This window comes from Myotis nattereri (assembly GCF_964212035.1).
Source record: "Myotis nattereri genome assembly, chromosome: 12".
Classification (NCBI taxonomy): Eukaryota; Metazoa; Chordata; class Mammalia; order Chiroptera; family Vespertilionidae; genus Myotis; species Myotis nattereri.
In genome coordinates this window covers 26,469,828-26,496,988 of record NC_138087.1, presented here as the reverse complement: position 1 = coordinate 26,496,988, position 27,161 = coordinate 26,469,828, and the positions used below count along the sequence as shown (strand labels likewise).

Here is a 27,161-nt window from a genome sequence, read left to right as displayed (position 1 = left end):
TGGTGGGTTTTTAAGTGTGGGAAGGGTTATTACGTGCAAGCCTGTAACCAGCTGTTCTCTACTCCCTTTGAATACAAAGCAAGAGGCAAGAGGCTGAAGTGGGAACAGGAAAGATTTAGATTAAATGGAAAGAAGACTTTCCTGATGGGAAGTGTTGGATAGTGAAATTAGTCCTCATATGAGACTATGGAATCGCCTACTCCAAGTCAGTGTTATTAATCAAAATTAAGGACCCCAGGAAAACACTTGTGCAAACAAAAAAGAATTTAAAATTAATTTAAAAATTATTTTAAGGGGAAAAAAAGGAGACATATGTAATACCCTTTGTAATACTTTAAGCAATAAAACAATTTAAAAAATAAAAATAAACAAAAATAAATTATTTTAAAAAATTTTAAACAAAACTCATCTCTAACTTCCATGGTCTGTGTAATGCAGGAAGGCTGTTGAGGGCAGCAGCGTTCCTGGGCTAAATGTGGCCCTTAGATATATTTCCTAGCTGGCACAATATATTTAAAATGTTTAAATATGTTTTCTATCTTTAAAAACTGGAACATTTTTACAAAGAAATTATAGACGCCCAACTTTTCTTGACAAACAAGAGCCAGAGCAACTCTAGGCACCTCTGGATCAGCTGGAGCTGAGCTGCAGCTGCTTCAAAAGGCACCAGCTCGATCCTCAGTCCCCCACAGTGTCCCTCCAGGAGGGTTTGCTTATCTGCGTCACTAGCCTGGCTCCTCTGGGCATTCCAGTTTGCACCCAGATGGACAGTGATTGCTTCTCTTCTGGGGCAATGGATATACAAACTCACCTGAAAGCTAAGGGAAGTGGCTTTGTAAGTCTGACCACCAAATAGGCTAAAAGTGTCGTCTCCCTTCCTTCTTACCTCGTAATGTCTCCTTTCGGAATGGCTGCTGTTTGGTGGCTGATAGGCAATCTGCATGTCCCTGAGATCTTTCCAGGTGAATGAGGAGACTGGTCTGGTGTGATCCCACAGGTGAGTCACAAAGCCCCGCAGCGGGGCTTTAGTAATGTTGAACACCAGCAAGGGTTTGGGGGTCTCATCCTCTTCACAGTCAAGAACTGAGGTAGTCAAAGAGGTCAGGATGAACTGGTCCACTTCCAGAACAAACATGGCCATGAACGCTGCCCTCGGAACCTGGTTGGGAATGCCAGCTCTGATGTAGACGGGCAACCACGCACTCTCTGACTTTTGAAGGAGAAAGAAAATATGAAGGGGGAAATGATGTGAATAAAGCTGGAACACACAGGGTGAGCAGTGTGACATTTAACATACAACCACAACCTGGAGGGTGTATCTGGCAGTGATCTGACACCTGGCTGTACAGTAAATCATCGGGGGAGCTTCTGACACATTCTGATGCCCACGCTCCCTCTCCCTGTAATTTAATTGCTCTGAGGAGGGAACCAGAAAACTGGCTTTTTTTTTTTTTTTTACAATGTACTTTTATTGATTTCAGAGAGGAAGGGAGAAGAAGGGAGAGATAGAAACATCAATGATGAGAGAATCATTGATCAACTGCCTCCTGCACGCCCCCGACTGGGGAATGAGCCCGACACCCGTGTATATGCCCTCACCAGGAATTGCATTGTGACCTCCTGCTTCATAGGTGATGCTCAAATACTGAGCCATCCTGGGTGGGTAAAAAACTGTCATTATTAAAGCTGTCTGGTGAATAATATACAGCCAGTGTTGAAAAATGGCACCCACTTTCGCATCAGAAAGAACTGGCCTTTTATTCTATCTCCACCACTTATGATCTATCTGCATGACTTTAGACACGTTATTTAACTCCCAAATCTCACTTCCCCCAGCTGTAAAATGGGAATGCTAGACTCCCAAGTACATGACAGGAAGTGCCCCCTCACTTCCTGTCATGCAGCTTTACACCAGGCAAGGGCAGAATGAGGGAAAATGAGCTTATCACTTGATATTCGTGCAACTGGAAAATGGTTACCAGTTTTCTAGTCTGTTAAATCCCTGGGTCTCCAAGTGAGAAGCAGATAATAGGAATTGCAAGTGACCACTCAGGCTGGCAACACGCCCTCCTCAAATGAGAGAGCTGTGAGGAAAGAGCCCTCAAGCCAGGGGGCGGGGGGGGGGGGGGGTCTCCAGAGGAACCGTGAATGTGCATCTTGGGAGCTGAGGTAGCAGCAAGTGCGACAGGTGGAAGCACCCTCCTAGCAGGAGATGCTGGTTATCATAGGATGTGATGTTTCCCACTGTTGAGAGCACCAGGCTCGATAATCAGAGTTGAATTGGTTTAAGAGTGCTGAACACTGGCTATTGAACAATGAGTGTTATTCTGTAGATAACAGAAAGTTAAAAATGGAATCTGGGAGGATCTCTGTCTCAATTGAACTTCCAATAAGAAAAATATCAGATTTCAAAGTGAATGTGAGACAGGTACAGTGGGCAGAGTTTAACAAACCCTCTTACCCACTGTAAGAATATGAAAGGGTTGAGAGAGGTAAGAGGAAGAGAGCTTGTTAGAGAGAGGAGTGCTGTGTTGTGCGGAGTCACTCCCCTGACACCCAAAGCCACACAAAGAGGAAGGGTGGGGCAACCCTACATCTCTTGTCTCAGGTGTCAGAAGAGCAGTTTCCTTGAGACCAGCCTTCAGATGTGTCTTTTACAGGTGGGACATACAGAGGGCTGATGCTGGGCTCAGACCTGAGGAAGCTATGCGGCCAGAGGCAGGAGAATAATGGTGGCTGTGCTGGGCTCAGCCTACTGTCCTTGTGTGTGGCCGGAAATAATACAAGAATGCTCCCAGATACAAGCCAAGGAGGACAGAGAGTTGGTCTGGGGTCACCCTGGACCCTGACCGTTAGGGTCACCCTGGACCCTGGCCTTTCCTTGAAAGGCCAAAGAATCCCCGCAGCAAGAAGCTGGAGGTGGCCATCATATCCTAGGAGCTGCAGGAGGAATTTCAAGTGCCCACTCAGGCCAGAAATGCATCCTCCTGAGATGAGCGATCTGGGGGAAGAGGCCTCCATTCAGGGGTGTCTCCCAATGAACCATGAAACTGGCCCAGAGACAAAGGAGCAGCTTGAAACATCTGCCAGACTCAAAGAGCACGAAGTCAGCATAGTGGCTGATCAAATAAGACTTCTCTCTCCAACACTCCCGCCAAACCACCTGCCCCACAGCCTGGAAGTTCAGAAACTAGCTAGCAATGCGCTCTAAAGAAGAGAGCCCTGCAAGAAACAGGGAAGACAATCAGCACCCCTCCTGTGTGGTTTATGAAGACAAAAGAATGTATTCACTTGCCATTTAAAAATCTATCTGAAGATTCATCATTTGAAAATTCAAAAATGGAGAAATCACCATATAAAAGGACTGGTGCTGAACAATATGACCAATTAAACCTAGAGTTAAGTCTAAATAAATGTTAATTTAAACATGTTAAGAAAATGAATACAAATGTCAAAAGAGCTTACTTGAAATAGAAGATGTAAGAAATAATACTATGTGTGAAACAATAAAATATAACAAACATATGCTAGAATTAAAATTGCAGATTATATAAACAAAGCCTGAGAGGTGGGTAATAGCCAGGAAAAAGGATAACTAGGATCAAGCCTTATCATCTATAGGAAGGAGCCAGTGAGCTTGTTATTTTTTTAATTTAAATATAAAAACATAGGTTAAATAATTTTTTTAAATCTAGAATTTAATCTGGTAAAACACAAAGTGGGATAAAGGATTTCCAAATAAGTACAGATAAAGCCAGAAAAAATTTAGCCTGTCTTGTAAGGCAGCTTTTTAATAAGCAACGCAAAAAAACAAAAGGAAAAAAACTCATATATATATATACAAAAATATAGCTTATATGCCTTTCTTTAAGACAAATATTTTGAAGTTAAATATAAAATTATGTGTGTCTTGCACAAGAAGCATTTGAAATAAAATTATATACAAAGGTTAGAAGTAAAAGGATGACCCAAAGTTATCATGTAAGAAAATAAAAAACCAAAAGTGACCATATCAATTTCAAAGAAAGATAAATCCAAGGCAAGAAGCACTAAAACAAACAAAACAAAAAAAAAAAAAAACAGAGTGGGCAGTTGATATGATAATTTATACAAGACAAGGTTTCTGATAAGCATCATTATATTTAATATTATTCTGGCCAACTCAGTGGAGAAGAGACCAGAAATAACAGGAACAATTACTGAAAAAGGAAAGATAAAATTATCATGATTAGTAAAAGATATAATTATGGTTTGTAAAGGCCCAAAGAATTGAAACGTTCTTAGAATAATTGAATCCAAGAGAAAAAAAAAATCCAGAGAGAAGAAAATTATACCAAAAAAATCGCTTTCCTATTTCTCATCAGTAACCAATTAGAAGATATAATGGAGGGGAGAGAGCCTATTCGCAATAAGTTTACAAAAACAAACTGCCTAGGACTGGCTTTCATAAGTGTGGTCAACTTGCATGAAGAAAACTGCAAACTTTAAAGAGACATATCAAAGAACATTTGCCTAGATGAAGTAAGACACCTCGCTTCTGGGTGAGAAGACTAAATACAGTAAATCTTCTACTATTCTATTTCTTCCCTAAATAACTTGTAGTTTTAACTGAATCCTGATAATAATACATAGGGGCTTATTTTTAAACTAACATAAATGATTAAATTATTTATCTAGAACTAAGAATAGGTGAGAATGAATAAGAAAGTTTTGTAAAGGAGTGATGAGGAAGAACCCGCCTGTAAAATATTAAAGTGTATTATAAACCCATTATATTTAAAATAACCCAGAATTGACAAAGCAATAAATAGGCAAATCGAAGAACAGAAGAGATAACTTTGAAGTAGTATCTTTCTATACCTTAAAAGAATCATTGAAAATCAAGGTTAACAGGTTAATTATTCAACAATAGTGTTGAAAATTTTGGCTACTTGGAAAAAACTCTTCCTGTGTTTCAAAATATAATAAAACTTATTGCAAGTGGATTAAAGAGGCAAAGATAAACAAGAAAACCTTTAAATTTTTAGAAAAAAATTATCGGTAAAATAATTTGATAAGTATAGACTTACACAAGCATAAAAATATAAAATTTTAAATAGAGCATAAATTTAACTCCATAAAACAAAACTAACTTTGGTGTGCATGCCTCCCCGCCGTGTGTGTATGTGTGTATGTGTGTGTGTGTGTGTGTATCTAAAAATGGTAGAAATATAGGTAGTTTTACTTCTTATTTTGCTTTCAGTGTTTTTTTTTAAATACTCTTTGCAGTGAGCATATTAACTTTATATTCATAAGATAATCTGTTGTATGACATGCCAAATTGACTATGGAATAGGTTAATTCTAAATAAACTAAGAAGGTGCTTTAAAGGGGTCAACTCCCAATAAAACTGATCTGAAAATATAAATAAAGCTCTAACTCAGTATAGAAAGAAAAAAGAAGAAAAATCAATCAAGTTAAAAAAAAAGGGGGGATCTACTGTTTTGTTTTTTATGGAGCTAAGAAAGCATTAAAAGTAAAGGAGTTTCACATCAAAACATCAAAACAAGCAGAAGACATCCCCTAGTAGTTAGGAGACCTAGAGTTTAGTCTTGGTTCAGCCATAAATGAGCCGTGTATGTTTGGGCAAGGTATACAATTCCTCTGGCCACAACTATACAATAAGATGGGCTAATCCAGTTACTTCAACCCTGGCTGATGACCAGGTTTTTTTTACTGGGTGGCTTTTTAACTGGCTTTTGTGTGGTGCTTACTATGTGCCAGGCTTTGTGCCGAGTGCTTTATAAGTATTACATCATATAATTCTCTCAATTATTCTAAAAAGTAGGTATTCTTACCCCCATTTTAAGATTAAAGAAATAAAGCATAAAGTTCAAAGTCACACAGCTAGACCTTTGAACCCAAACCATCTGTGCCCAGCATCATGATCTTAACTATTAAATGTTAGACTCAAATCTACCTCAAAGTTTTTCCCAAATCTCAATTCTAAAATTTTCTGATCCTATTTTACCATTTCCTTATTATATCATGTCTTATCAATTCCTGAGGGATAATAATGTTCAATGTTTGGATCACAGGAGAAATCCTAGGGAGAAATCAGACTGTGAGCAATGACGGTCTTTCACCAATATAATCTTGGACTATTGAATATCAGCAAAAAATCCAAACTGTTTCAGATGGTACACAGTCTCCTCAACTACCCAAATAAATAAATCATAGAGTACATGACGCGGTAGAGTAGCATGTTAAATATTTCAGATGAGTTGATTCCACTTTATGTCATCATTTCAATGTGAAGAGAACAAGAGGAGGAAAGGGCAGGAGAGTTTAAAAGAAATTGGAAGATGGGGGAGGCTGTTGGAGGCCTGTCTCCTTGATGATCCAGTCCTCCACCTCAAAATCCGAAAGAGTGAAAAGGACGTAATCTGCTAAACCCATAACAGAGGGGCTGAGGTCCCCTCCCTCCCAGTTTCCTGTGGCCTCACAGCGGGGGTATGTGGACCCTGATTTTCTCTACCAGCTGAAAAGTGGTTCTAATAAAGAAGGGGGAAGTGAGGCATCCAAGAGGTGTTACAAAAGGTCACATGACAAGCTGAAGACATGGAAGGGGGGAGTGGGGAAGAAGGGAAGCATGAAACTGGTCCCAGTCCAGAGATAGAAAACTGCCAAGCTGTTTAGCTGGTAACCGTCACCCCAGCTGTTTATAATGATGTTATATCCAAAAGCCTCTGTTTCAAGCACTTACTGACAGAATAAACAAGCCTACAGTTTTAATGAGTCACTTAGCAGTTCCACCCACAAGGCTCAGGAACTCTCCCTGACATGGGAACCAACATGAACACCCCCATGGATCAGCTGGGGACACAGACACATAACCCAAACTCTACCTTGTATACGATCTTACTCCTGCTGTCTGTGAGGTCCAGTCGGATGGAGATATAATCAATGTTGGGAGAAGGAGGGTCCTTATGTTGATAGCGAAGCCCCATCAGCAGGAACTCCTCACAGCTCACCGTGAGACTTCCTATTTTCTTCAGCCCCAGGGCACAGCTTCCGCCTGGACACCTGAGTTCTGTTCCCAGCTCTGGAATGTATAGCACTGAATTAAGATAGCCATTTGAACAATGTGAATGTAAAATTTAAAAGCCAATCCTCTCTCCTGGGGATATTTATTCCCTCTCAGTGCCCCCAAGAATGCTCATATGTACCCTCCAATCATTCACTGAGTGGGTGGTTATTATTCTTAAAGCCTGTAATTTCCTTCACTAAAAAGAATAGTTGACCAGTTGTCTCATGAGATCCTTGCCCACCAGAAGTTACACTGAGAGAAAAAAATAATAAAATGCATTTTCTGATGCTTGAACATCTCTGATAAACAAGCCAGCGACTCACTGTAAGCCTTCCCAGGTCCAGCCGCAGTCTCCCTTCACAGCACCCACTTCCATGGATCCATCACACAACCTCTATTAGGCTGATCTACACACTGACATTCTCTCCCCATCATGCTTGTCACACACTGGAGTCCCTGCATACCTTTCCAGCTCCACTTAGTCTTTTAGTGAATTCCCCCTTAAACATTCTCTGGCCAACTGAACCAACCTGCTCGCTCCCACTGAAAACCATAATCATCTCGATGACAGTCTTCCTGTCAGTTTTTGAGTGGCCTTCTATATATTTCTTTAAAGTACAAAATGGGTATTCTATTTCTTAACCAGAAGATTGAATGCAATGACATGTGTAAACATGTCTTTAGCCTTAAACTGCTGTCCAGATTCACGGTGTTGCTATGACTATGATTACCCTTTATATTTCTTGGTCTTCCCATAATGCCTAGAGCACTATTAGCCATATAAGAGTTGTCCAAAATATCTTGATTAAACGAATAACAGAAGAAAATGATCTATTAACTTTTCCTGATTTAAACCATGGCTGCTACCCACCAGCTCTACCTGCTCATCCTATATAATAAAAGACTAATATGCAAATCAACCTAATAGAGGAATGACCAGTCGCTATGATGTGCACGGACCACCAGGGGGCAGACACTCAATGCAGGAGCTGCCCCCTGGTGGTCAGTGCACTCACACAGGGGGAGCTCTGCTCAGCTAGAAGCCCTGAGCCGGGCTCACGGCTGGCAAGCACTAAGGATGTCCGACTGATGGCTTAGGCCCGCTGTGAGTCAGACATCCCCCGAGGGCTCCCAGACTGCGAGAGGGAACAGGCCAGGCTGAGGGACTGCTTCCCCCAAGTGCACGAATGTCGTGCACCGGGCCTCTAGTAACCTAATAATACTTAATGAATACACCAATTATTCTTACTACCACTGTCATTGCTGCTGTGAATAACAACTGATAATTCTTGAGCCATACTGTGTGAAGTACTGAGTGCTCATTTACTCCATCCTTATACAACCCTATGGAGCAGCTATTATCCTTTCCCATTTCATAGAGGCTGTACAGGTTAAGTAAAATCACACAGGAAATAAATAGCAAAGGCAGTTTTCAAACTCAGATCTCTTTCACTCCAAAGCCCCTACTCTTAACCACTGCCCTACATTTTTTTCAACCAGCTACACATTATACTGAGCCAAACTCTCTCATAGTGGAAGATGACCATTTACAGATATTGTTGTCAGTTTTAGTAACCCTCAGATAATTATTAAAACATTTCGTACGAGACTTAGGGAAAAAACTGTGTGGCTGATCTCCACGGGGTTCTTCTGGCCCAGGCTCCACCATAACCACCTGGCCGTGGGCTGGCAGCCGAGTGCCCACAGGGTCCAGCCGGACCGTACACTCCAGGCTGGGCGTCCTATCATAATCAAATCTAAGCAGGTTCTTATCAATGGCTCGGGACAGGCCGTGGAATTCAGACACCTCCAGGACATTGTTACTCATACGGATGATGTTACAGTCTGGTTCCAGGAGATAGACACGCAGGATAAAGGTTTCTGTGAAAGTGTCTGTCTCAGTAAATCTGTGGGGAAAACAAAGCAAAGGCAACATTTATTGGTGCTCAGGTACTTTTTTTTTTCCATCCCCAACATCCCCTTTTATTTTATTTTTTAAAATAATTTTTATGTTTCAATTAAAGTTGCCATACAATATTATGTTCATTTCAGGCATACAACAGAGTGATTAGACCTTCATATAAGTTATGAAGTGATGACCTCAATAAATATATATCCCATTTGACATCATACAGTTATTACAATATAATTGACTATATTCCCTATGCTGTATTTTACACCCCTGTGACTATTCTCTAACTACCAGTTTGTACTTCTTCTTTTTTTAAAAATGTATTTTATTGATTTTTTACAGAGAGGAAGGGAGAGAGATAGAGAGTTAGAAACATCGATGAGAGAGAGACATCGATCAGCTGCCTCCTGCACACTCCCCACTGGGTATGTGCCAGCAACCAAGGTACATGCCCTTGGCCGGAATCGACCCCGGGACCCTCAAGACCGCAGGATGACACTCCATCCACTGAGCCAAACCGGCTAGGGCCAGTTTGTACTTCTTAATCCCTTCACCTACTTCACCCGTCTCCCCAACCCCCTCCCATCTGGCAACCATCAAAATGTTCTCTGTATCTGTGAGTCTGTTTCTGCTCTGCTTATTCATTTGTTTTGGTTTTTTCAGATCCCACATATAAGTTAAATCATATGACATTTGTCTTCCTCTGTCTGACTTATTTCACTCAGCACAGTACTCTCTCGGTCCTTCCATGTTGTTGTAGATGGCAAGAGTTTGTTCTTTTTTATGGCTGAGTGATATTACCTAATACATTTAAAAACAGATGATAAACTTATAATTAAGCAGCTGCTCATCAAAAAGAATAATTTTACTGAATTTGGGGACATATATTCCTCCAAATTCTCATTAAGAATTTATAGTTTATAATTTCCATTTTCTATTATAAGGGGATAGTTGGATCTAAGCAGAGATACCTATACAAGAATTCTAATGGGAAACGGGACAGGGCTAATCATTTGCCCAGAAAAGCCCCAAGAAAGATGATACAAATAAAGAACACTGAACATTGACTGCAATTCTCACCTCACCCATTCAGGTCTTACTGATTGCTTTCTTGTTTGGAATCTAGTAACTCCCCCACAGTAATGCCTATCCACAGAAAAAGAAGTGCACAGAATAATTATCTGGCAAAGAATGCACAAGGATCCTGTGATGCTCACCTGTAAAGTGTAAGCTTCACTGTGTCTTCATCAAGAATTGGGCACCCGTTATGAATATACTTTACTTCATTGGGAAGGAAATGGCAGTCAAAGACCTAGTTCACATAAAGAAATGAGAAAATTGGTACAAGAGTTAATTTTTCCAGCAGTGAGTGGAGTACTGCTTGGAGAAATTATGGTTTATTAACATCTTATTTTGTTTTGGTGTGTGTGTGTGCATGTGTGAGTGTGTGTGTGTGTGTTTTAATCACCACCACCTATGCCCACTCATCATTCCACTTATACAGTTTTGTCTTCTTTTGAGAATATCTAAATTATGAAAATCAGATCAAGTAGTTTGAGCAGATAAATTAAGGAGTGGCTTCATCTCTCTAAATAATTATCTTTTTATAGTCTACAGTGCATTTGAAATATGGTTCCATAAATCAAAATGTTATTTACCCACACTCATCAGGAATTCATAGTTCATAGCAATTGGGTAAGGGAGGTCTACATGTGTATGCATGAAAAGGCATGCATTACCCAACCTGTGAATATACTGGATGAGTTCTGTATATATATATATTTCTTCTCCTTTTATTTCTTCCTTTCCAAATAGCATTTTTATATTAAAAAAAACAAAGGTACTAACTATGGACACTAATGTTGTTCGTCAGAGCCAAACCTGACCCACAGTTGTTTCTCATCTACTTTTGAGAGACTGCTGTTATTCTTCATGTAATAACGGAAATGGCTGGTAAGACAAATAGCAACCTAAAGGCAATTACTTCTATTCAATTAAAATTATAATTAACTGGATCACCTCATTCAGAACTGGGAACTCTAGTTTTTAAAAGATGTATTTTCTCTTCCACCTACACTATGACCCTCATTCTGCCCACTCTGACTTGGTAGAGTACTAGGAAATACAGCAGGTCCTCAGATAATGTTGTTTCTTTCAACATCATTTTGTTATAATGTTGATGAGATGCAGTAGGACCTTAACTCTTGTTTATATCAATTAGCCTATGGTAAAATTGGTTTTGTTACACGTCGTTTAGTTTAAAGTCGCAGAACTTATTGATGATGTTAAGTGAGGACTTACTGTTCCCTTGAGGTATTCACACATCATCACTGTTGAGTTCACAATGTTTAGCCTGTACCTCGTTATAGCTTCAAACATTTACAGACAACATAATCCTCTCTGAGAAGACTTTACCACTAATACAAATGATCTTTTCCCACAGACATCATTGGTTCCTCTTTTTAATTTACAACAAAGAAGGAATAAAGGAAAGACCTTTCCCATATCATTGACAAATAGTCAGGGTAATAAAGAGACAATCTGTTTTGTTAAAAGAAACATCTGTTTTATGTTTCGTAGTATGTTTTCCTTTTATAAAAGGCGACAACCATAATTGTCCATAAATTTACTAACTAAAACAAAAAAGAGCTAAATCCTTTTCTAATTACTGTCGAGCTTTGTTTTTTTCCACTTCAACTGCTTTTCAATTACAATTTATAATTAAATTGTCACACATTCCTAACTCATTACTCACTTTAATGACAGTAAACTGGTTCAAACTAGAGATGTTTTCTTAGTGCTGTACTTCTTACTCAAAAGAGCAAGCTCAGCACCAAACCTGGGTGTTTTTCTACCCGGGGCCTTTTTTGCTTTGGGACAGGTGTGAGAAGTGCTGTGTGTGAGGAAGTCTTGCCCTAAAACATGAAAAAAACACACACAGCCATTGACCTTATCTAATTGACTATATCAGGAGGGTTGTCTAAACAGAAGATACTGGTGTTTACCAGTTGAAATCCCTTTCCAAATATCCAATAGGAAAATGAACCTGTTGGTCCTAAGACAAACTTCAGTAATGAAATGAAAACACTAATTGAACAGATGTTAAACAAAACATTTCCTGTGCAAATCAAATAAAACTGTTCATTACCCAGCAGGGTGTTACTAATACAGTCATCTTGCTAGAAATGGGTTCACATAAGCCTTGCTTTCAACATCCTACTAAGATCTATTAAAGAATAATGTGTAGGCTGTGTGTGTGTGTGTGTGTGTGTGTGTGTGTGTGTGTGTACTTGGCTTTGCTTCATTTCAAAAACTCCCTAAGAAATAAATCCCTGGAGCAAGTTAAATCAACCTGCATTAAAAACAAGCACACTTTTTTAAAAAGTAGACTTTCCTTGGCAATCTTGTCTTTTGTTAAAATTATAATAAAAATAGGAAGATGACCTGGCAGTTTGAGAAACAAAGCTTTCTGGATATCTAGATTTCTTTATGGTATAAAGTTCTAATATTTGACCCAAAAAAGGTGATGAAACTTCACATTTTAATGGATTCCCTTCTAATAGGATAAATTTTAGAAGGTGTAAATCACACATCTACTTTCTATGATATAAATCTATCTGAAATGTCAAATTTGCCTCTGGAAATACAGTCGCTGAACATTCAGGACTTGTTTGTTGTTTTGTTTTTGTGTGTGTGTTGTCTTTTTAATGAGCACAGCATTCTAAGGGATCATATGGGGACAGTCTTGGCTCACTCCCTTTCCCAGCAGTTAGGGCTTTCCTAAGTCAGCCAGGCACATTGTTGTTTCTGATCCAAATTGTGTTTCTATATGGAATTTTGCCTTAAAACCAGGGAAAGTTTGAGATGAAGATAACTTGGAGATTTATTACAACCCTTCATCCTTGTGACCAAATAACTTTTTTAAAAAACCAGTTTTGGTCACTTAGATTCCTTTTTGCTCTCCAGCGCCTCACAGCCAGTCAAGTGGTGAGGATCACTGAAACATCATTGAAAATATACAATAAAGACAAGTCCATTACTCTCAGAAAAAGGGCTATATATATTCAGAAGTGACAGGCTCTTTGGGATGGGAAGATACCCCTCATGGGCTGACTTAAGTAACAGCACCTCCTCCCCAAAGTGCTTTCTAAGGAGAGAGAATCTGGTGAAGAACAGGGCTTTTGTTTTGCTCAGTGGGGGATGCATGCTTGGGGCCAGAGCTTACTACTGCTAGACCAAAGGTTGCCCCAGCATGCTACTAGGAGGAATTTTTCTTCTCTTCTTCCCCCACAAAATATTCATCCTCACTTTGAAATAAATGTTGGATGTTTTTAAAATATATTGATTGGAAGGGGTATCAAATTATTAGTTCATCAGTCTTTATAAAGCACTTACACATATCCATCCAGGGACCTCAGTCCCCAAGGATTAGGATCCTATCTTACTGCTCCCAAAACTCCAAGGGTGTTTTTGTATGACCACTGTTCCTGTAGTTGGGTCTCCATTGCTTGCAGCTGAGCTTATTTATGTCACCTGCCCATCTGGGTCTCGCCTTTCTCCTTGAGTGATAGATGTCAATCAAACACATTTTCAGAGTGCAGGTGTATTGAGAAAAGGTGAAAAGATACTGCAATTATCAAACACTTAGGGGCCTGGGGCCATTACTCTATGCTAACATTTTTTAGACTCTCACCTGAAGCTCTTTAACTGGCAAAAGCAAAGCTTGTGGGAAACTGGAGGGAAGTATTTGTTTACTATCACATCAGGAATACTCCCAACATGAGAGCCCTCACAGAATTCTGAGGTGCTTCAGAACTGGACCATAACTTTAAGTGTCAAAAAGAAACTGTCTAGAGATGTCAATTTTAGCCACCATCTAGCTGAGTCTCTACAGTCCACCTCTACAACTTCCATCACCACTTTTGAACTTTATGGAAGGAATATGTTCTTTACTCAAAGGAAAAAGAAAATTAATGTTCACAGTTCAGCAAATGGAAATGGTATATTTTTCCAGAAGCCAAATGTTGAATATTCTCAAAATTGTTTACATTGGGAGGATAATTAAGCTACAGTAGAAACAAGTAAGAAAACCGGAAGCAATATTTCTATTGTGTATGCAAGTAAACTCCAACTTTCCGCAAATACAATGTATAATCATATAGATTTTTTAAACCCAATGAATTAGAAGGCAATTATTCACCCTAGAAAAGGATTGGGCATAAAATTCCCTTAAATGACAAGATCTCCGAGGTTTTGAGTAAAGGAAAATTTTTTATGCAGACATTTTTGAAGAACAGAGAATATTTAAAAAGAATTATCTTCACCTCTTTCCCACGTCTCTTCCCTTACTCAAGGGAATAGTCAAGTGATGTTAACAAAGGAAAATGCCCTCCTGTTTTACTTTGCTATTCTGCGGCCACAGGTGTGTCCTAAAAATGCCTTGAAATCCTGATACCTTATCCACAGGTGCCCTGACGAGCAATGGGTGAGATCATTTGGGACAGGGATAACCCATAAAGACTGACCATATCTCACCACACAAGAGACTGCCTACTCCAACTCTTGGAAAGGCTGTCTCTGTGTTGTGTTCTCTCCCCACACACACACTCCCACACTCATATTCATACACACTACTGAAGAGAAAATCTCGGGCATGACCTACCTGTGGAGTGAGTTTCCCAACCCTCTGGGTTACTGGCTCATTCATCACAACTTCCACTTTGCAAGCATCTTTCTCTTTGGGGATGGCAAACTTCAGGTCATCTCCTGACAGGAAGGCAGAGCTGCCCTTCATCACTCTGACCCCACGGTTCACGCTGATGAAGGTGGGGCTGGCCCAGCCCAGGAGCAGCAGCAGCAGCAGGGCGGTCAGCCCAGCCCAGCTCACGGAGCTCATGCCGACAGGGCCAGCTCGCTTCCGCCCACCGGTGAAATCCCTTCAACAAAGGAGGGCTTCTGTGCTTCTTCCGGGGATGTCAGCTCATAGTCCAAGGGGCAGGGCAAGGGGTCCCGACAAAGTGCCCCAAGTTCTTAACATGCTTCTTTCATTGAAAACTCAGACAAGGAGGCCTTTCAGGCAATCCCAACGCTTTTAATAAAACTCGCTGATCACTCCTGACAACGCTGGCAAGATTAATGTGCTTTTCTAATCCTGCAAATGGGAATAGGGGTTGGAGGAAAGTAAGAGAGAGACCAAAAGGTTTGTGTGGCTATTCAAAAGATCCCGACCAACAAAGCAATCTTTCAACCAGCCTATCATTTTAGTTAAATTAAAAACAAATAAACTGGCTTGACCTCCAGGTCCATCTGAAAGGCAACGCAGTCATTTCATTACACTGCTTGTAACTCCTGCTTCCGGACTCAACCTGCCCCAGTTGAGATGTCAGCTGTGTGGTCCAACAGGAGCCAGCCAGCCAGCTGCCCAAGGGCAGCATGTGGTCCCCTGTGTTCAGAGAGAGTTGTTGAACTCTTTGCTTCTGCTTCCTGGTTTGTTAAATGAGGATTATAAACTAACATGTGAAAGAGAGCTGATAGCATTATTTGTACACTGTTTGAAAACATGATTAAATCTCAAAAATAAAATATATCCTTAAACTTGAGGTATGATTAGGTGAACTCTGGATAGTTTATTATACCCATAGACAAGCTTTACATTTAAATGATTGCAATAAATTTCTGAGCATAATCAATGGATTCTAAAATAAATTTTGACAAAAAGAAAATGCCTCTATTACTTACATCTAATACATTAAAGGAAGACTCATTCTCTTGTCACTGTTTGAACCCTTTCACTTTTGAGGTACTGCATGGCATGTGTCACCTGACACCTGAGGGGTGTACGCTTTAAAGCAGCCTGGTTTTGATGGTGTCAATCCCAAGATAAAACAGTTCACACATTCCCACTGACCACATTGCCCACACTCAGGCTGAATGAATTACATTGGCTTTTTTGGGCAAGAATGTAAATTTGGGTGTTGAACTTTCACAACAAAATCAAATCTTGTTTTCATTCACACTTGGCATCTCAGAGAGAAGAGAGGCAGCAGGGTAGGTAGGTGTCTCCCCAAACTGAGAGATAAGGGTGAAATTTGCATAATGAGACTTAAACAAATTAAGTCAACATGTAAAGGATTCAAGGACTCTATACTCTCATGCATTCCTCTTATCTCATTCTTCTCTCACTTCTTTCCTGCTTCTTCATAGTCTCCCCAACTTTCTAATATTGAGGAACCTATAGCCCAGTCCTTTGGACCTGTTTTCTGTCTATCCTCACTCCTTACTGATCTCATTCCTTGGCTTTAACTACCATTCATATGCTAGTGAACCCCAAATTTATATCTCTAACCTCCTCTCTGAAATCTAGATTTGCACATGAAACTGTCTACTTGACATTTTTGTGTGGGTGTGCAACAGGCAACTCATATTTCATGTAGTCAAATTTGTGCTCTGGGTCTTCCCTCCCTCAGTCTTCCCTTTCTCAGTTAATGGCAACTCCATCTTTTCAGTTGTTCTCCTTTTTATCTCACACTTTAATCCAAATAGACCAAAAAACACACACACACACACACACACACACACACACAAATAAATAAATAAATAAATAAATAAATAAATAAATAAATAATAAAAACCATGTTTGTTCACTGTGATGGACAAACCTTAGGGTAGCCTCCAATAATTCCAGCCACCTAGTATCCAGAATTTCTCTCTCCTCGAGTGGCAGCGGAACAAATGACCTTTCCAACCAACAGAATAAGGCAAAGGTGATGGGGTGTCATTCCCACGATTACATTACATCACATATGACTCTGCTAGCAGACAGCAGCTAGGAGCTCTCCTACTGAACTTGAAGAAGCAAGCCCCCATAAGTTCTATTGTCACAAGGAAATGAATTCTGCCAACAACTCGAATGCGTTTGGGAGAAGATCCTTCCTAAATCACGTTTCCAGATAAGAATGGAGCCCAGTCAACACCGTGATTGCAACCTGATGTTGACCTGAAGTAGATACCCCCGGTAAGCTATGAGTGGACTCCCTTGCTTTTCTTCATGGGGAAATCATATATTCTAAGTATACCTGAACAAGCCAATAAAAGTGTGTGAAAATATGTCCTAAAAAGTAGAAAACCACCCTGTTTCGAGTTAGTTCTTATAAAAATTCAAAATGGTTTATTTAACCAAACTTTTTCTTGGTAAGTTTCTTGAACGGAAGAAAATAATTTAGCGAGAACTCATATTTATTCCATAACTAGAGGCCTGGTGCACAAAATTCATGTAATCAGGGGGATGGGGTCCCCCAGCCTGGCCTGTGCCTTCTCACAGTGCGGAGCCCCACAATCGATAGCCCTAAAGTGGTAGGCCCTGCCCACCCATCCGGGGCTCCTCAATGAATTGCCCCAAAGAGGTAGGCTGGAGCCAGCCTCCACTTCCACGCTGCATAGAGCCACGGGACCCCCAGGCCTCACCCCGCATAGCCGCCAGAACCCGCCTCCGCGCCATCACGCAGCGTCAAGTCCCCGCCCACCTGTGTGTGCCCGCTGTGCACAAAGCCTCCTGGTGATGGATTATGATAGTGTGAGGGCATCATGGCGTGAGGGCGTAATGACTATTTACACATTAGCTCTTTATTATATAGCATTACACATTTAGCTTAACCATGGGAGCATGCATTCTCCATGTTGACATGATCATGATACCCTGTCACTTACCTGAGATAATCTGTGCACAAGAAAAAAAATGGATCACATCTATATTTCCAGACTGTCTTTGCCAATGGGAATTTGTGATGGTCAGTGTTAATGATGGGCCCTGGTGAGATTCATATTTACTGCTGCTCCTCTTTGCAATTTGCAAAGGTAGCTACACAACACAGGGAAGCACCTTCCTCCTCCTGTGCCCAGCACAGACATCACAGTCATAGTGCTTTGTTTACTTGCTTTGCTGTTTGCAGGATGGACACTCATGTAGCCAGATGCTCTTCTCCTTAGAACTCCAGGTAGTTATTACCAATCAAGTGAACATGCCAATGAAACTACCTCAGGGGAATTACTTCCTGACTCACAGACTTAGATCTTACAAGTACCCTAAAGTCTTTAAGAAAGAAAAGAAACAGCCCCGGCTGGTGCTCAATGGTTAGAGCATCAGCCCTTGGACTAAAGAGTTGAGGGTTTGATTGCAGGGTCAATCCCGACCCTGAGCATGTGCGGGATGCAACCAATCAATGTGTCTCTCTCACATCGATGTTTTTATCTGTCTCCCTCCCTCCCTTCCACTCTCTCTAAAAATCAGTGGGAAAAAATATCCTTGGGTGAGGATTAACCAAAAAAAAAGAAAGAAAATAAACAGAGAAGTGTCATTTTAAATGAAAAATACCCAATTCAAGATTCAACTCATTTCCATCTACCCAATCATAGAGAGATTTTTATAGCCTTGACTGGAATGGTGAAGAAAGAGAAGATTTTCTGATTCCTACTCCACATTAAAATCTTTTAAATGACAGTCATTATGGACTTAGAAGCCAGCTTGGAATTTTTATGATGGATTTTTAAAATCATCATAATTTTCACTCAAACTAATTATCCAAAGTAATTCATTTAATTCAAATGTAAAAGTCTCAATCATAAACAAGTAACTGAATAAAATTATCTGTAGGACAATTGAGTTGAATCCAAATCATAAGTGACATAAATTGACTCACCTGGGATCAAGAATCTAGAAATCAGGAGAACAGCATCCACAGAAAACAACTAGCACTTAGAGAAAGTGGTTCTCTATTTTGTGTTTGAGTTGAGGACATTGGGATTTAGACTTTACCAAGGACTTCAGAACCACTGCTTCCTCTGACCTTACCGCACCCTGACAGAAGAAGCCTAATTGCTCCTTGTTTCAGGCAACAAAGAGTAGTTACATTCTAAGACTTGCCCAAGGTCATAGCCAGGAGCAGTAGAGTCTGGGAAGAAAGACAGACAAGAAAGCTCACAACTCCTTATGGAGCTTTAGTTGTTCAAGGACCCCACCAGGGTAGAAAATCATAGGCAATCTTGCCCAGCACAGGATTTCCAGGGTGAATGCTCTCAGATGGGGAGAATAGAATCATGAAGAAGAACTAGCTTGTGACTTCTATGATATTTTTCTTTAACAAATAATATTTAGTATCCTCCTTTTCTCATTTTTTTTTTTTTTTGGTTACTAGTACTTTTTACTTACTATGTACAGGCAGTGGGCTATATTCTTTATATGCAAGTTTTCATTTATTTCTCACAACAAACCTACAAAGTAATTTCTATTATCTACACTAATAAAAGAGAAAAATGGTAATTGGCGTACGGAGATACCGTTTTCATTGGCTAATCAGGGCTATATGCAAATTAACTGCCAACTAAGATTGGCAGTTAACTGCCAACTAAGATTGGCAGTTAACTGCCAACAAGATGGTGGCTAATTTGCATATGTAGGCACAATGCAGGGAGGCGAAAGGGAAAGCAGGAAGAAGCTCCCTGCCACTGACAGTGATTGGAAACCCAGGGGGGAGCTAAGAGCTGGGGGGCAGGGCAAAGGCGGCCCTGGGGCCGCCTTTGCCCTGCCCCCCAGCCATGATCGGAGAATCAGGCGCCTTTTCCGCCCTGGCCAGTGATAGCAGGAAGTAGGGGTGGAGCCAGGGATGGGAGCTGGGCACGGTCGAAGCTGGCAGTCCCAGGAGCTAGGGGTCCCTTGCCTGGGCCTAAAGCGAAGCCCACGATCGCGGCGCCCCCCGCTGCCACTGCAGGTCCCCGCTGCCCGGGCCAGACACCTAGGCCAGAGGCGTTAGGCCTGGGCAGGGGCGGAGCCTGCAACCGCGGGGAGCTGGGGGTCCCCTGCCCAGGCCTGACACCTCTGCCAGAGGCCTCAGGACTGGTCAAGGGGCCGATCTGGTGATTGGTGATCGGAGGGTGATGAGGGTCAACTCCTCTGGCCGAGGCATCAGGCCTGGGTGGGGGGCGGAGCCGGGGATTGGGGGGATATGATGGTCCCCTTGCCCAGGCCTGAAGCCTGGGTCAGAGGCGTCAGGCTTGGGTGGGGGGTGGAGCAAGCGATCAGAGGGAGATGGGGGTCCCCTGCCCAGGCATGATTCCTGGGCCAGAGGCCTCAGGCCTGGGCGGGGGCCAGAGCCAGTGATCGGGGGGAGATGGGGGTCCCCTGTCCAAGCCTGACACCTCTGGCGGAGGCGTCAGGCCTGGGCAAGGGGCCGATCAGGCCATCGGAGGGTGATGGGGGTCAACGCCTGAGGGCTCCCAGTATGTGAGAGGGGGCAGGCTGGGCTGAGGGACACTCTCCCCCCCACACACACACCCAGTGCACGAATTTTGTGCATCGGGCCCCTAGTTCTGATTTTATAAATGACTTAAAGAAGTGACATATTAATCACATAAAAACTAACATTTATTAAGTGCTTGCTATGGCTAGGCATTGTTCAGAGTACTGTACATATATTATATTAATTCCTACAATGGTTTTAGGAGGTGGATTGCAATTCTAAAGATTTGGAAAAATGAGGTGCAAAGAAGTAACATGCCACCATTTTGCCCAATCTCAGGACCAGTACACTGAACCACTCAATTGTACTGCTTCTCATTACAGCAAAATCATATCCCCTTTGCAATTGCTTCACTAACCCTTGGGTCATTTTCTTACAGTATGTAAATCCTTAACAACTTCCTTTATGAGTCCAGATAACAACTGTTGACTATTAAAGTTTCACTGGAGGCAATGTTCTCTGAAGGAAGTGGCTGTTACTCTGAGAGCATATAATTAAGGCAGGTACTCTGTCTACCAGCATCTTAGTGTCCCAATTCCTCACACTACAAGCACAGTTTAAAGTCCTCAAGGCAAACAGGCTTCAAAATTCCAGTCTTCTGTTTATAACATTCTGTTACTTCCACTTTGCAATTTTTTTTCTAAAATGTAACCTAAATCACAGAATGTATGGTTTAGGAGAAACTTTAGAATTCAACTACCTTTCATTTTATTTATCGATTTATTGTGTTTCCTAAAAATAACTTCCACTAATGAGTATAAAAGAAATGCATACTCATTAACTAAAGAATAAAAATATAGAAACATAAAGCACTTCCAAACACTCAAAGTGAACACTCTTAGGTTTTCATATGTATATATGGATTTTGAACTTAATTAGAACCATATTTTAAAGAGTTGCATAGGGTACTTTTATCTATATATATAAAAGCCTAAGTGACCATTCAACCATTCAACTGGTTGGTATGACATGCACTGACCACCAGGGGGAAGACACTCAACACACAGGCATAGAAACATGGAACAGACCAGTGAATCTCACAGGGAAGCAGGGAAAGGGCGGGATGAAATTAACCAAAGATCTTATATGCATACTAGAGGCCCAGTGCACGGATTCATGCACTGGTGGGGTCCTTTGGCCTGGGCTGTGGGGATCAGGCTGAAACCAGCAGTCCAACATCCCCCAAGGAGTCCTAGATTGTGAGAGGGCACAGGCTAGGCCTAGAGGCCTCTGGTGTTTAAACAATTTTCTAGGTCCAAGATGGAGCCCAGCATGGCATGTCAGCAAACCAAAACTTAGATAACTTTCCTGTCCCTTTAAATGCTCCTCTTGAAACCAAGTATATTTAGTTAGTCAATCCCCAAATGCCAAGCCAATTCTGGGCCTTCCAACCACATATATTTATTTTTTGTTTTTTTCTTTGTTCTTTTTTTTATCTTATACAAAAGGTTCTTGCCTTCTACCCCATTTTGCAGTTCTCCAAAAGTAGACTGTCCATTTCATGGTGTTTTGTGGGTTTTTAAAAAAATTTTTTTATTGATTTCAGAGAGGAAGGGAAAGAGAGAGGGGAGATAGAAAAATCAATGATGAGAGAGAATCATTGATCAGCTGCCTCCTGCACACCCATACTGGGGATTGACCCCACAACCCAGGCATGGGCCCTGACTGGGAATCGAACCCTGATCTCCTAGTTCATAGGTTGATGTTCAACCACTGAGCAATTCCATTGGGCTGAAGTGTTAAATAAAGTCTGTTTGTGTCACCTAAATTGTCTTCTTTAATCATTTCTAACACCAAGATTATGTAACTACCTGGAAACCAAGCCTGGATTGGAAATTTAGTTCTAACATTCAGACGGTGCAACCTCTACTATCCCATGCAGTTCACTTAAATCATAGATGCTCAGTCCAGAAATATTGCTTCCAGTGCTTCCTTCCCAGGTCTCAGGAAGAGCTGTAGAAGAACTGAACTATGGAGAGAAAGCCCTCCTTTCAGCTATGCCATGGAAACCCAGGTTGCAAAGGTGGACTTCTGATACCGCATGAGCTCATTCGAAGGTTTCCTTTCTTAGATTTTTCAACAGTTGGACATCTACCCTGCTGATACAGGCCACCTATTACAAATAGTGCGTTTTAAAATGGACATTTTGTAGATGTTCTAAGTTTTCTGCAAAAAAAAAAAAAAGTCTTCTATATCCAAATACATTTGAAGCGCAGAATGCTAAAATCTCCTTTTAAAGATTCACAAGGAATATGAGAATATTAAAGGCTCTAAAAAAAACTGTTAAGCCCAAAGTTTGCAAACTTATAGAAAACCTTTTTTCTAAAATATATATATATATATATATATATATATATATATATATATATACATATACTTTGAGAAATCATTCAAGAGACACAAGGTTAGAGAATTAAAATTATTAAAATATAAGATGGCCACATGGTGTCTACACAATTTCTATTCATACCTGATAAAAGATATACTTAATGAATTTACATCAGAAAACTAAATTCCAGGCCATTCTTTGAAAACCAGACATCTGGCCTTTCTCTACTGAGACCTTTTACTAAAACTACCTTCAAAGGTGGAAAAAACGGATTGCAGAGGGAAAGGTTTAGTGCCCTCAACTTACAGTTCTGTTTTTAATGACTCGTAGAGTTCCTTAAACCATCAAAGGCATTTCCTTGAAGATTAGGAAGTGGCCGTAATTTACATTCATTTTGCTTTAGGCCAGAGAGTTGAATCATACAAATTTTCATAGCATCTTGCTTTAATTGACTAACTTAAACAGAATGAAAAGCACAGTCATAGTTGACTACACCTGCTCTTCACCTGGGACTAACCATGTGTCTGTACCCAAACTCATACCTAGAACCTTCCCAACCACAGTCACCCTGATTAAAATTGGTTTTCCTTTTCTTGACTGAATTCTGCATCTTCTAATTCACAATGAAATACCAAATTGTCCTAAAGTGAAATTCTGTTTAAATTCATGTTAAATCAGGTTCAGGGATTCATCTTCTGAGAACAATTCCATTTTTAGAAGACAGCCTGGTTCCCTGTTTGCATATGACAAATTCATTTTTTCACTCAGTGTACAAACAATTGTTGAGTACCCACTTGGTGATAAGGGCTATACTCTGTGCTAGGATTACAAAGACAAAAATAATTCTTGCTCTTAGAGAGTTTACAGTGTGATACAGAAAGACAGACATAGAAACTAACAATTCAAAAAGGGTTTAAGAGCTATAACGGTGGAATGCATTGTGTGCTACAGGAATAAGTAGAGGGCAGCATTTCACTCAGGCTGGACCTGGGGAAGGTCTCCTAGAAGGGGAGAGAGTTAACATTAAAGAATAAATAGGAATTAGGAAGGTAAAAGAGGGCATGTTTGAAGATGGAAAGAATAGAGCATAGTCAAAGAATCAATGCAAATATGTTATATCAGAGGCAGAGTTTTGTGTGAAAGAGTAGAGACACTGGATATATAAAAATTAACTAAGATATAACCCCTATCTTTGAAAGATTGAGGTCTTGTGGGAGATTTACAATCAAGTACTTTACAATACAAAATGGTATTGCTGCGATAACATATGAGCAAAATGCTTTAATGAATTCATCACACTCAGCAGTACACACTTAAAGAACTGTTAAGGATGAGATATCTCCCTGTGAAAAGGATCGCCCAGTGTAACCTCAGGAAACCACCCAGCACTGTTCCTTGAGCGATGATAACCTTGACCATCTCACTGGCATGCCACAGCTAATGATAAAATTAGCCTCACAGAGGCCTAGTGTAGAAGAGAGACCAACCATCACAAATATTCTTGTGAAAGATATGCTGTCATGAAAATGCTTTTGCTACCTTTAGAAACACGGTGGTCAGTGACGAAAAGTGTAATGCTATTTGAGCTAAAGTCACAGGGTATCAAAAATCACAGAATTCGAGACTTGGAAGGAGCTTCTCATTCAAATTTTGCATATCATCCTCCTTGTCATCTATTACGCATTTTACTTTGCATCTGACTCTGTTTTAACTCATTCAATCGTCACAACAACCTACAAAGTAGACTGAGGATTCTGATTCTAAGGAAACAGATAAGTACTTTATCCAAAGCAAATGCTAATAAATAGCAGAGCTGGAATCCCAACCCCGGCAGACAGGGTCCAAAGCCTAGATTCCTGAAACCCGGTGCGGACGCTCCAGGACACACTGGTCAGGATGAGGAAGCAAGGGCCCCGGGAGGTGAAGTGATTTGCTAAAGGTGAAAGAACTGCTGGGCCTGCTGCTGTGTTCATTGAAGCAAGGAGAGTGTGAAACTACATCACATACACTGAGATGCAATAAAATAAAAAATTGCAATTCTTTCTTTTTTTTACTTAGAAAAAATTTTTTTAATTAAATCTTTATTGTTCAGATTATTACGTTTGTTCCTCTTTTTCCCCCCCATAACTCCCCTCCACCCAGTTCCCACCCCACCCTCCACCCTCACTCCCCACCCACTGTCCTCATCCATAGGTGCACGATTTTTGTCCAGTCTCTTTCCGCATCCCCCTCAGCCCTTTCCCCCCCAAGAATAGTCAATAAAGAATTAAACCTAACAGAACTCTAATGAGAGTCTTGACTCTCTTCCCTGCTGAGGACCTTAGCATGATCTACATGTGTTCAGCCATGACCTACACATCACTTTTTTTCTAGAAATATTTGTTTTTACAAATAACTTTATAAATGATTTTCTGATACAACAGTACCCCCCGAAAAGGAGGAGGAAAGGGAGGAGGAGAAGAAGAAGGAGAGAAGGCTTAGTGATCTGACGTAGGATTGCAGCTGAAGAGAAAGAAAATGCAATAGTGACAAACCAGAGGCCAGAGTGGGAATCAGATCCGTCAGATCTGGGCACCTCTACTAGTTCTACCATTTCCTTGAACAAGGTCCTCAGTCTTTCTTGAGCTCTGTTTCTGCATCTATACAATAACATACCTTTCAGGGCTGTTAAATGTGTATTCTATGGCTCAACCAAAGTCCCCAGCTCTCACACGCACACAAGGCTCAAACCAAGTCAGTTCCCTTCCTCCCCTTTGCAACCCCAGGCCAATCAAAGAAAGTTTTTTTTTCTGTAACTCACTGAAAAAGTTACCCCTGTAATGGTAGATGCATGTCACTAAACATTTGTCCAACACCCAAGAGTGAACCTTAATGTAAACAGTAGGTTTAGATGATCATAATTGGCTCATCAATTGTAAGAGATATACCATACCAATACAAGATGTTAATACATAGGTAACTGGAGAGGGGGGCGGGGGGTGAGAACTCTCTGTTCAACTGTTCTATAAACCTAAGTCTGCTCAAATACTAACTTTTATTCATTTGAAGACTGTCATTAGTTGAGCCATCCTTTGACACGTCCAGTGAGTTAGGTTGAATTGACCCTGCAGTAACACCCAGACGGAGCAAGGACATTTGCTATAGAGCAGTGCGGGCCATCAGCAACAAAAAGAAGCAAGGCAAACCTCAGTGAGTTCTTGCTCATCACACCTCCCGGCATTTGGCGATGGGGCTGTGGAGCTCTGTCCCTCCTGGGGGTCTGCAGGTCTTGCTGGCTCACAGGACACTCTCCCGCCGTGAGGCCCCATGTGTGAACCTGCTCCCAGCACCACGGTTGTTTCTGCGCGCACACAGGAGGCTCTGGAGCCTTTGTGAACCACTGAACTTAATTGCATTAAGAAGAGCGAAACCTGATCTGCTTACTTTGGCAGAATTGGGGGAGGGCTGTGGAGCGTGGGAGGTGGGAGGGTGCTCTCAGTCAGCTGGGGTTAAAAATGCTTCAAGCACTGGCTCCAAAACAAAATCTCCATAAACATCGCAGGCTGAGGAGGATAACCTATCTGAATGTCTGACTGGATGGCTCACCGTTGAATAAATCCCTGTGGGAGAATGCAGCCATGTATAAGAATGGCACCTTAAGCAACTGCAAACATCAGTAAGTGAGATAAATGTTTTAAAAGAGAGAAAAACACGGAGCATCCAAGCAGTCTGGGTGAAACACTTTCCTTAGAGTTTCCAAGACACAAATAAGCTATTTTTTTAAAGCTGGTCTGCAAATCATTTGTCTAGAAAAACATATTTACTGAAGGCACAGTGTCCGGCCCTGCTAACCAAAGCAGTTCACATTGAGACGTCCCGGGCACTGACTGCATAAACGCATCATCGTGGAGGAGCTCCCTGGAAAACCACACTAACGCACCTGTCCTCTATAGGATTGGCGGAAGCTCCTTTCCTTGGTTTCACTCAGTTCAGCACACCAAATTCCAGGGCACCACTGGTGTCCTGACCATGCTCCATGTGTGCCAGGGATGCTGCTTTCACAGAGCACAGTGAATGGTGCCCTGGAGTGATGCATTGTGGTGGCTGACCCAAGGTTTCCCACGGCCTGAGGAGTGCTGCCTACAGGAGGCTTCATCCTCATGGCCTCAGCCCTATCCCATCGTCCCAGAAAGAAGCCAACACTCCCTACAAGGGCTAATGATGCTCTGTGTTACTGATGAGAGTGAAAACACAACATGGTGAAGGAGATGCCTCTAGTTCACCCCTAACCTAGCAGGTCCCGTCTCTGACTTCACATCACGATCGCTCAAGCACCACTCCAGAGTTTCGGGTCTTATTTGTTCGGGTGGGAGGGGAGCAGGCATCTGAATTGATTCTAATAAGCAATTAGGATGGAATCGCTGCTGCAAACAGCTGCACTATACGTGTAAGAAGAGGCCAGAGGAGCTTTAGTGGCCAAAGGCTGGAGCTAGGTTCTTCAGCGTGTCTCAAAACCCTCAAGGAGAGAGGTAGAGCTGGCCTGTAAGACTAGCACCAGGAAGAGGCTGAAAGAAAGACCCA

At 41.3% G+C, this 27,161-nt stretch overlaps 1 protein-coding gene across 2 annotated transcripts in view; it reads right to left on the bottom strand.

Annotated features, from left to right (window-relative positions):
• Positions 1-14,877, bottom strand: part of FREM1 (FRAS1 related extracellular matrix 1) — a gene marked incomplete at both ends in the record, with an annotated part of 120,585 nt that extends 105,708 nt beyond the window's left edge. For both annotated transcript variants that reach the window (XM_081103710.1, XM_081103711.1), the window contains 5 exons: positions 887-1,210; positions 6,888-7,084; positions 8,675-8,976; positions 10,199-10,293; positions 14,644-14,877. In XM_081103710.1, the coding sequence (XP_080959836.1) occupies positions 887-1,210; positions 6,888-7,084; positions 8,675-8,976; positions 10,199-10,293; positions 14,644-14,877 (1,152 nt within the window). The remainder of the gene's footprint in view (positions 1-886; positions 1,211-6,887; positions 7,085-8,674; positions 8,977-10,198; positions 10,294-14,643) is intronic.
• Between the last annotated feature and the right edge of the window lie 12,284 nt (positions 14,878-27,161).